This window comes from Ursus arctos, unplaced genomic scaffold (assembly GCF_023065955.2).
Source record: "Ursus arctos isolate Adak ecotype North America unplaced genomic scaffold, UrsArc2.0 scaffold_3, whole genome shotgun sequence".
NCBI classification, from domain to species: Eukaryota; Metazoa; Chordata; class Mammalia; order Carnivora; family Ursidae; genus Ursus; species Ursus arctos.
In genome coordinates, this window is record NW_026622985.1 from 69,640,344 (window position 1) to 69,652,439 (window position 12,096).

Below are 12,096 nucleotides of genomic sequence, written 5' to 3' on the forward strand. Positions count from 1 at the left end.
TCTACCTTTCACCTTTCCTGACTGATCACTGTTTATCAATTAAGGCCCAAGTTTAAATGCTACCTTTTCTGTGAGGTCCTTTAGGAGACCCCTCAGGCATATTTAGTGACTCCTTTCTTCTGCTTGGAAAGAATTGCATTCATATCCTCATTATGGTATTGAACACTATTGTGCTGTTATTTGTTTACACATCTGTCTCCTCCAAGAGACTGTGAGATTAGTGATGGTGCTTTTATTTGTCCTTGATATTCCAGTGCTTCTATTGCAATGCTTGTTATACCAGGAAATGCTTCATTAATATTTATTAATGCATGGAATGTATACAGAAATAATAAATATATGCACATACCCATTTGCTTCAGGATAAGTGGAGACATTAACACTGAGAGGCAAATCATCCAAAAGCCCCACTCTTAAATTTACTACTTCACCCAGACTTCAGCAGGGCATATTAGAGCTAGGAGGACTTTTGCTAGTTTAACTTGGTAAACCAAAGTCAAAAGATGTTCTCTAAGTACTCTTAAATCTCTAAAATTATAAATCCAGAAAAATTTTAACTCACCACAGAAAATACTTGGCTAATGTTGTGTATTAATAAATCATTTATTAACCAAAATAAAAAGGTGCTTTCTGTTACTGATGAGGAAAAAAAATGAGTATCTTCTTCATTTAAAATCTAATACATTATATGATCTAAAACAAAAGAAAATATGCTGAGCTAAAAACTGTCCACCAGGAAATGTAAAAGCTAAATTTGTAGATTCATGGATTAATTATAGTGAATCATAATAATTTTCCAACAATATGCTCTTATTAATTAGTGATGATGTCATAAATTCTTTTGTTGGCAGATACATCCTAGGCAATTAGTACAGATTTCATTATTGTGAGATAACGAAATTATATGTTTCTAGTCAGCCTCCTATCCATCAATCATTTCCAATACATTTTAATAGATGTTAAATTAATGGAAATCACAAAACTAAATATCTAACTCAATCTCATATTTGATATCTGACTTTCATTTGTCTCTAAAGTTTGAGATAAATTTGATTGAAATGTTATCAACAAATATATGGTGTATTTATCAATACACAGTATGCTTTTTTATAATATAATAAATAGCTAAAAATATAGAAGCTTTTAATAAAATTCTAGTTTAAAATGTTTTTAGATAAAATTATATTAAGTACCTGAAAATATATAATGTTTTAAATAATCATATGCATTAATTAGTTTTAGACTGATATTTGCAATTATAATATTTCAATTACATCATGATACCTAATTTCTAAAATTGGAATCAGTTTTACTAACATGATAAGGTAAATTAATAACTACAATGCTAACTTCCTCTAAAAACTTAGGAGCAATTAGCAAAGAAAGATATTTTTCAAGTATCCAAGTGCAAAAAATAAAATTTACCTTGCCTTACATAATGAACACACAAAATTAAATAACAAAGGATAAATCTTAAAAATACTTGCATGTCTTGTGCACAAAAATATAAGTTGTTATTAAAACATATCTGTATATGAAATAAATTTGGCTTACTAAATTAGAAGAATTCAGAACACTTGTTTTAGGAATTTCTTGGGTAACTTTCCATTTTTTCCCTCATTATGATCTAAGGTAAATAAAAGGAATCAAAACTTCTGCCTACTATATATTTCAAAAATATAAGAAAGAATCTACAGTTACATGCTTGGAGAGACAAAATCCTTAGTATCTTTATGTGTCATATGCCAATAATTTAGTTTCATTTAAAATAATACAGGGAATATAAACCTTTCACCACAGCTTATATACATCATTCAAATGGAAATATACATACCTGCCCACACCAACCATATTCCAGCATTGTAGTGTTGAAAAATATAAGGCTTTCAAGATTCTGAGTATGTGTGTAAATGCTGTTGATCCATTCAGAAAGAATCTGTTATTTTCCCTCTGCAAGGAGTGGTTACCAACTACAACTTCTTACTTGGCCATCAACACTGCCACAATCCAAGCTTTGTTGTAATGTTGTAGTTTTACAGCTAAAAACCTGTTGATAATGAACCTGAACCCATTATTTTGAGTCAATGAATTGAAAGAAATAGGGCAAAGAATGAAAGCCACAGGGCCAATTACGAACATTCTTTGATGTATTACTTGCTAGCACCCACCATATCACTTTGTGTCTTTGTCTTGATCCCCTCTGTTACTCATTAATTATTCTCGAAGGGTTAAAGTTCAGAGAGCTAATTGCACAAACCGTCTTTCTTGGTAGGGATTCTCCCTACTCTGACACTTTCCCCAACTGTGCCCAGCCACCTTGTATTATGCCAATTAACCCAATTCGTGGCATTTTTGCTTGTCCTTCCAGCATCTTTTCAAGTTTTGCCTAAAATATTTTCACTGGGTTGCCTACAAAATAAACCAACACAACTTCAAGATGTGATTAAAACTCTACTTCATGATAGAATCTTTCCTAAACTTCTAATAATGGTACAGTTAAATTTTCTTCTGTATTAATTATGCCATAAACACAATATTACTTATAACAAATAAAATTATTTTAACTAATTGCTGAACATTTAGTAATATTAAATTGTTCTTCTACCTTTCTGAGTCAGAACCCATTTTAAAATGACTTTTCTGCCCATTTGTCAGCCAAGATCTGAAATGAGAAGATTCAGTTTTTATTATGGCATGTTTGTGAGGTTTCCATAATATATGACCTAAGTAGTACTTCAAAAGTATCAGGATATTTAATGGAATCAACTGGTAAATCTACAGACTTAATGGAAATTTTCCATTTTTGACTATTGTTATAATTCTGAAATATAATTCCAAAAATAATCATGCCTTACAGTGCTTCCTGGGATGTATAAGGTATATCATGCCTCATACTTTATATTTTTCAAAATCTCCAAGAATCCATGGCTTTCAATATATTTCAGTTTTAATAATTATCTGACAATTGTTTGAAAGCACCTATATCAGAGCTTTGCAATAATTAAGTACTTGATTTCTTTTCAAGTATTGCAATTGTGTTTTCATTGATTAGTAATTATTGAGCAGCTACTAAATAACAAGCATTTTCTGGCTGCTGTGGATAAAGGGTGAATTAGTCATACAGGGTCTCTGCCCTCACGGAAGTTTCCACTAATGGTGTTGTCAAAAGATCAACGGATAAACACTATTATAAATACTAATTAACAGAGGCTAAGTAGAAGGAGGAGACTCATTAACAAAGAGGACCATTAACTTAAAGAATAAAAAGGAGGCAGGCATTCAAAGAGTAGGAGAAGGAAGAGCATATGCAAAAGTTCCTCATCAGAAGTAAGCTTGTAGAATTTGAGGAACTAACTTAAGGCCAATTTGTAGTATAAGGAGAAAGAAAAGAATGGCTTAGAACTAGATTAGGAAGAGAGGTAACAATCAGATCACACAGGGTGTTTTAGATTGTGACAAGAAGTTATGTTTTATTCAAGGAATAATGCATATAATGTGGTTGATTTTTGTACTGCTGAGAAGAATAAAAGAGTTTTTAAACTAAGCAGTAAAACAGGGGATCCTTTTTTAAGTAGAAATGTCATAAATCTTCTAATTACTTCTGTGGTAGAGAGGGTTTTTTGCTTTACTGATAAAACTTTACTTAAAAGTCTAATTTATAGAACTAGTTTGACCACATGGATTGCATTTGTTAATTTCCATTAGCAGATGATAGAATGCCATGCTCCACAAAGTAATTATGTCAAAAGAACAGGCCAATAACTTCTTGGTTTAAATAAAAATATGTTCCAAAGTCCAAAGTATGTAATTGTTGAATAAGATTTTTTAGAAGTTTGTTTATAGATTTCATTAAATGTCACAAGAATAAAATAAGCCCAAGGTGAAGTTAAAATGAAATTATTAACTCCAGTGAGGTTAGACCAATCATTCATTCAAAGTTACATAGATATCACCTTTAGCTGAAGCTATGTATTAAATGTATTTGGTTAGTTCATTCACAGTGTTATCGATGACAGAACTTTCCAGATTGACCTTTTGATAAAGCTAACACAAAAATAACCAACCATGATTCCAAAGTTATTAAATGTATCCTTTTAACCTCTCTTTCATAAGATGCTCTAACATTAACATTCGGGTGGCAAAAATAGTTCTATGAATTAATTGACTCTTACATAACATCTGCAAAAATACATCTTTCAGAGCCTGTAGCTTGACTATTCCTCATTTTTAGAATGCCAACGATTCTCTTTTAAATTTAACTTCTTTCACACATGATTTAGTAAGATATTAAGCTATTTTCCTTAATAAAAATTAAAGGTAAATGATAGTTTTAAAAAGTAGTTTGATTCTAATGATTTTCCTCTCTTAACTCAAAGTTCCATATTTAAAAAGGGGTGCTCTGAATTGAAGTTAGCCCCTACCCCAGAATTCAAACGATTTATTTGCTCTATTACAATCCCCTTCATCCCCCCAGCCCAGTTTTTTCAAACTAAATATTTATCTGTCTCTATTTCTGGTTATCAGATAATGGGCACTTTCCTAAAATAATGATACCGTATTAAGGACCAGGGAATTAGAAAAGAGCCAATTCCAAATTACCATTCAATTGTTCTTGTACTCATTTTTTAGAATCTTGAATATTTCTTTACCATTACCTTCCCCCACTGTTTCCCAAATGGTAATGCTATAAGACACTGCATTTCTCCCAATGAATTGTTTGTTCCCACCAAATGCAAAGTGACAATATCCATACTTTGAGAAAGCTGATCTTACTTTTAGGAATGAGATCCTAGAAGAATGGTTACTTGGCATTTAACAGGAAAGAGAGAAAGTAGAATGTTCTGCCAGGTCATGATTTTAAACTTCCCTCCCCTATTGGTGCTACTAGTAAACTGCTTGCACTAAAATGGAATGGAAATTATAAAATTATATAATTTCTGCTCCCACAGTTGTTTCCTCATGTCTCACAAGATTATTCTTCCAATATATTCCCTTCTGGATCTATAGGTGAGATAGTTCTGAATCTGCCAGATGCCAAATGAATCTGCCAAAAGTAGTGAAGTGACATCCTTAGAGCAGCAACAGTAATAAGTGAGCTATTTTCCTTTGGTAAATTCATTAACTCACTGGCTTCATCTGCCACTATTTGGACCATTACTGGAAATTTTATGGCAAAACTCTTTGGTACATGACCCACTTCAGTAAGAGGTCAAGGAAGAAAAGATATTTCAGCCAATGTTAAAAACTTCCCACTAAGCCTAGATGCCACCAATTCACAACCTTGGGTCCAGAATTTTATTCCAAAGAAACTCTGCTTAAAATATATTTATTTTGGATAAACAATATTTAAAATGGTGTTAAATATTTTACTACACTACTTCATAGATTCAACAAAATTATTTCTCTTTTAAGAAAGTGTTTCAGGTGAAAATCAAAAAATAAAAATTGCTGTATTTAATACCTGGGCCTGCCAAAATATGTAACCTACCAAAATAGAATGTCTAGGATACTAAGACATATTGACTAGGATAGATCTATCCTACTTTCCATATACAAACTGAAAATGTATATAATAAAAGACCGACATTTTATATTTCTTTATTATTTTTCCAAAGTACATAGGGTGTTGACTAAATAACTATTAAGATTGCTCACAAACTGAACTTCAAATATTATCAAATATATCTCCTTTTCTACAAATTCTGTAGTCAGCAAATTGGAATGCTATATTCCATTGTTCATCTTTTCTTAACATCTCTCTTTAAAATCTAGTTATGGGGGCACCTGGGTGGCACAGTGGTTAAGCGTCTGCCTTCGGCTCAGGGCGTGATCCCAGCGTTATGGGATCGAGCCCCACATCAGGCTCCTCCACTGTGAGCCTGCTTCTTCCTCTCCCACTCCCCCTGATTGTGTTCCCTCTCTTGCTGGCTGTCTCTATCTCTGTCAAATAAATAAAATCTTTAAAAAAATTAATAATAAATAAAATAAAATCTAGTTATGATTTCAGGGGTAAATGAGGTAGAAAGTATCTTTGAGAACAATTTAACTTCCTTCTCAATGAAAAAAAAAAGCCCTTCAATATTCATGAGAAAAGATCTTTCAACCTATAATTAAATGCCTCCAGTAACAGAAATTTCAAGCCCATTCTGCTGTTGGATCAATCTAGTAGATTAAGTGCTTATTTTTTATCTTAAACTGTAAATCACCACATTTTAACTCCTACATGTTAATTTCTGTAAGTCATTCTTCCTTCTGGAATAATGTGGACTAAGATTATTTTCTCCATATAACAATCCTTCAGAAAACACTTGATATCACAATTCCCTTAAATTCAATTTCTGAGATAAATATGTAACATATTTCTTTATCCTTCTTTGTATGACTTTGTTGTCAAGTTCTTCACCATGTCTGACATTTCAGAGTTCTTGCACCTGCTGTTGCCTGTGCTTGGACCACTATTTCCTGGCCCCTTACTGATCCAGGCTACCTATTTCTCATTCATCAGATCTTAACCTAGGAATAACTTTCTTTGGGGAGCTTTCGCTAACATTCCCAAAGATTGGCTTAACCACCCCCACCTCCACCCTTAGTGTAGCTGTAGAAATGTGTGCTGACCCATTATGGAACTTTTCATAGCATATTGTAATTCTGTCTGTTTTTCCCCTCCATGTTTCCAATTAGACTGCCAGCTCTCTTTCAACAGGAACTGCCTTACTCATCTCCAAAACTGAGCACGTGGTAGATGTCAGCTAAATATTTGTGAAATAATTGGAAAACCAAAGAATGTGGCAGGATGATGAACATCTGTGTTCCTCAGTTTCTTTATATATAAAATGGAAACAAGAATAGTATCCACCTTTTGTGGTTACTATAAATATCGAGTAAATATATATGAAAATCTAAGAAAAGTCCCTATGACATAGGAAGGTCTCCATAAATCTTGGTCATTATTTTTTTTTTAAAGATTTGATTTTATTTATTCGACAGAGATAGAGACAGCCAGCGAGAGAGGGAAACAAGCAGGGGGAGTGGGAGAGGAAGAAGCAGGCTCATAGCAGAGGAGCCTGATGTGGGGCTCGATCCCAGAACACCGGGATCATGCCCTGAGCCGAAGGCAGACGCTCAACCGCTGTGCCACCCAGGCGCCCCCTTGGTCATTATTTTTTGTGGTCAACTAAAACCCTTCCTTTTTCACATAAGCTAATGCTAAACTATGTCTACACAATTTTGTACTTACAGTGTTGATTTTTCAAATACAAATGAAGAGCTTAACATTTATATTTGCTACATTTCATCTTAGACAATTGTTCCAGATAACTGAAATACAAATACATTTAACATCATCACTGAAGATACTAATAATAGACACACACATATATGTATATATAATGTATACATATATTATATATAAACTACATATATAGTGAAGTATATATTTATATAAATATTATACACATACATACACGGAAACAGACAGAGATGGGGGTGGAAAAAGAGGGACAAAACAGGATACATAGAGAGGGAAATTTATTAATTAAGTACAAGGACTTTGGACATAATCTTTAGTCCAAGTCTCAGTTCTTGCACCTGATGATTGTACAAATTTGAAAAAGTTGTTTACTCTCTTCTATTATTAATCTCTTCATATATACTTATATGTGGAATCTAAAAAACAAAACAAACAAACAGACTCTTAAATACAGAGAACTGGTGATTGCTAGTGGGGAGATGAGTAAGGGGATGGATGAAATAGGTAAAGGGGATTAAAAGGAGCAAAATTCCAGTTACAAAACAAATAAGTCACAGAGATGAAAAGTACAGCATAGGAAATACAGTCAATAATATAATAACACGGTATGGTGACTACACTTATCATGGTGAGCACTGAGCAATGTATAGAATAGTTGAATCAATATGTTATACACATGAACGTAATAGAACATTGTATATTTTTTAAAAAATCTCTTCATGTATAAATATTCAGCCAACTATAAATTCACCACAGTGCATTATCACTGGATCAATATTTCATTATGACTTTGGCATGTATTTGCTTAAATCTATCGTAAGTGGAAACAATACCTACCCTGTGACATATAATTACTCCACAGTATTTATCACAAGAAGCTTGGAACATATTTTATGAATAGTAAGCATAATGCCTGGACTTGAAAATATGGTAAAAAAGTAGTAAATAATTAACATAGAAAAAGTGGAAATGGGCCAGATTATTTAAGGCTTTGAATACAAAGATGAAGAGTATACATTTAATTGGAAAAGTAGCCAATGAAAGCTTTTTAGTGAAAGAATGAAACAAGTGGAGCTCCGCTTCAGGAATGTAATGTGTTAGAATATGCAAAATGATGGGAAGGGGTTGACCCTTAAGCAAGGAGACCATTTAAAAAGTTTTATAGTGGCCTGAACAAGAGGTTAGACAAAATCGTTTACTGAATGACCATCATGCACAAATCACAGCCACTGACACTGATGGGGATACAATGATAAAAATACATTATTAGCCTTATAGGCTAAAAAAACATAAATAAGTGCATTAAAAAATATAAATATATATTTTTAAACTCTGATAAAGGCAGCTACAGCTACTCTTTTTTTTTAAAAAAAGATTTTATTTATTAATTTGACAGAGAGAAACAGCCAGCGAGAGAGGGAACACAAGCAGGGGGAGTGGGAGAGGAAGAAGCAGGCTTCCAGTGGAGGAGCCTGATGTGGGGCTTGATCCCGATCCCGGAACGCCAGGATCACGCCCTGAGCCGAAGGCAGACGCTTAACGACTGTGCCACCCAGGCGCCCCAGCTACAGCTACTCTTAAAGTTAAATTTGAATAATGATTTAGAAGAAGAGATACTAATTCCCACTGAGGTGGAAGAGACTAAGAGAAGCATCTCTGAAGAGGGATCATTGAAGTTGGGCCTTGAGAACAGGTAGATGTCAACCATTAACTATGGAAGAAAAATGCACACAAATAGGAAAATATGAAGAAGCTGATTTTAAAACAAAGAGGGTAAGCTCTGTCCTAGCCAGTATCCCTGGAATTTCTCTTCTATCCAGAGGCCTAGGGTGTCAAAGTTTGGGACGAGTTCCCTAACAGCAGAAGTCCAGCATGACTTTTCCCAGTTGTGTCAAACCATCAACACAGACTGGCAGCTGATATGTAGGATACTGGTCTCCACAGTAAGGTCTCACCCCTGGGGTGAAAGTAGGAAATACTAGACTTTTATAATTATTTTAGTTTCCCAAAGATAAAACTATTTTTTGTCTAGAAAATGTATTAGTAATATCATGAGTATAAATTTCTAAATGTAATAGACATACATAATTAGCAGGTGCTCAAAAATGTTTTACCAATAGAATCATGCAATGTTAAAAGTTTGGAGAAGCTGTTCTGGAAATCTAAACTGGCATCAAGAATGATCGCTTTCCTGAAATCTCATGGTTAGACTACATAAAACTTTTAATTATTGAAAAACTTATTAAATAATGTAAGATCCTAAATAAAAGGAAATACCATGTAAATGGCGAAATAAGTTATTGGCCCTGTCTTTCACATAAAAAATTAAGATTGTATTTTCCTCCATTTGTTTTTCCCTCAGTTAGGTCATCACAAATAGGAAATTTTTAATATAAGCAATTCATAAACATTTATAATTTCACTATCATTAAAAAACATCATTCTTTATTTATAAAATCTTTCTATGGCAGAATAAGAACACAGATTCAAGACCCTACATAAATAAAGATTTTTGGCTTTCAATGGATATCAAAATTAAGTTGCATTCTAAACGGAGAAACATTTTCAACATGAAATTTTGAAATAATAATAAACAGGAACTATAATCACTTAACCCAATTTACAAAATCATCCAAAGTTGAAAATGTGCTAAGTTCCAAACTGCTCTTTTTATAAACGTGTCTGTTTTAGTTGTATAAAGAAAAAATTGTCCAGTTACAAATACGATTGAAAAAAGAATTTTATAACTACATTAAAAAAAACAAAAAAAGCAATTGGACACATATATTCATCCCCTTAACCATTAAGCTAAACTGGCCCAAATAAATTTCTAAAACAAAATAGCTCCTAGGCTAGAATCTTGATGCCAACTTTAGCCTGGAGCAAATTTTTACATTGACAGTGTTTGCTCTGGAAAGTGGTGTTTTAATGGAAAGAAACAGTCAGAACTTTATCTCTAGTAGAGCTACTGGATCCCCCATAAAGACATAATTTAAACTTCCAAACACAGGGGCCTTTTTTTTTACCTACTAATTGTCCTTTCAGAGATCACATCTCACCCCAATGTCTCCAATGAATTGCCCTGTTAACAGAAAGTATTCTTTCACATTGCCCTAAGGTTCAAGAGGAAAGAATAAATGGCAGAAGTTAGACATTACTGTTTGGTTCTTATATTTTTCTTTCCTTAATAGTAGTTACAACTTGAACTTCACCTAACTGACAAAGCCTGCAGAATCCATTCAATTAGCTTTAATAGGATTAAAACGCTGCCTTGGAACTGCAGATTTAAATAGACAAAAATCTTGGCAAATACATCTTTCATGTATTCTATCAATTCTAAAATAAATATGTTACCTGAGGCAAAATAAGCATAATCAGATATTTTAGCATTTTATTTTTCAACTAAAGATTTTTTCCCATATGGTAAAGTTTTAAAACCCAAAGTTTAAAAAGAAAGATTGATATGTGTATGTATAAATTAAAGTTTTACTCAATATACATTCTTCCTTGGTAGTATTCATCTCACGGACTTAAAATCAGGGCTATGGCTAAAGGAAAGACTCACCACATTAATAAATTGAATTAGTTTGTTTAAGTTGGACAATCTCTACCAAATAAATAAGATTGTCACTACTACTCTCTTACCCCCCCCTTTTTTTTTATGTAGAAAATGTAAGTCACCTCAGGAGTCAGTGAGTAATTGCCAGATTGGATCTCTAATCCTGTGTCCAAGAATTATACTACAGAAGTGAATATGATCATTACCAGAAAACTAACCAATGTCTTTAAGCTCTACAACAACAACAACAACAAAAACAAGTTAAATTAATAAACAACTCCAACGAATGCCCTTACAGCAATTTGAACCAGTCTTAAGAATAGATTTAAACCATTCTTAACAAATGTAAAATAATTTGCATTCCTTTCATTGGCTCCTATATTCAACCAATTAACATTTACTGAGTACCTATTGAGTTAACACATCAGCAGACTGAATACTTTGAAGTTTCAAAGAAAGCAGTAGTCTTGGGCCTTGTCCTCAAGGGAAGGTTTCCTAGTAAGAGGCAAGACGTGACATCCATGAAACCATGGTAAGACACATGAACTCTGCTGTGTCGTCTATAGAATTATATGTTTGAAAAATGGAAAGTAAAAGAAAAATCTACAGCTACAGTGCATAGAAAAGGCCATCACTTTTGTGTTTTAAAGCAAAAGAAAATTTCCCAGGGACATACATGTAAGGAAGAGAGATTATAAAGGAACAAAGGAACAAGATGGGCAGAAAGTGTTTTAGGAAAAAAAAATTAAAAATGCAGAATTGAGGTTTTCAATTATGAAGATTAAATTTACCTAATTTACAGTATAATAAATGACTTACCTTGTTAAGGTGGTTTTAGAGTGGATTTACTTTTGTTTTTCTTCTTTTTTTCTTTCTTTCTTTTTTTTTTTTTTTTTTTTTTTTGCTTAATTTTATTGCTCTGTCATTATGCTGTTACCAAATGCATATTCTCTGTGTAACTTCATGGACCATAGGCTTTTTGTCTCATCTATTTATGGCTAAAATAATCTCTTGCCTTTGTAGAAATATCCCTGCTTCTTTTCCAACTATATGAGTGAGTTCATTGATTTCTGATGCCCTCATAGTGAAAAAAGATCTAAGCGGATTGTTAGGAAAATATATTCATAGGTGTCATACCTTAGAGGAAATACAAGCTTTAAAAGTTTGTATAGATATAACCCCAGCCAGAAAAAGTCAATTATCAGAAATTTGGTTTTGTTCACTTTTTTTTGTCTTCCTGAGTTACCAACTTTTCAAAGGCAGTTTGCAAACTTTTTTTACACAGTGT

At 32.9% G+C, this 12,096-nt stretch overlaps 1 protein-coding gene across 2 annotated transcripts in view; it reads right to left on the minus strand.

Annotated features, from left to right (window-relative positions):
- Positions 1 to 12,096, minus strand: part of TFEC (transcription factor EC) — a 623,128-nt gene that overhangs the window by 98,788 nt on the left and 512,244 nt on the right. The window contains exon 1 of one of the 2 annotated variants that reach the window (XM_044387783.3): positions 1,835 to 2,375. The exons of the other annotated variant lie outside the window; for it this stretch is intronic. Coding sequence (XP_044243718.1) covers positions 1,835 to 1,861 — 27 coding nt within the window. The 5' untranslated portion in view covers positions 1,862 to 2,375. Of the gene's footprint in view, positions 1 to 1,834; positions 2,376 to 12,096 lie in introns of those variants that run through there. 2 annotated transcript variants of the gene reach the window in all.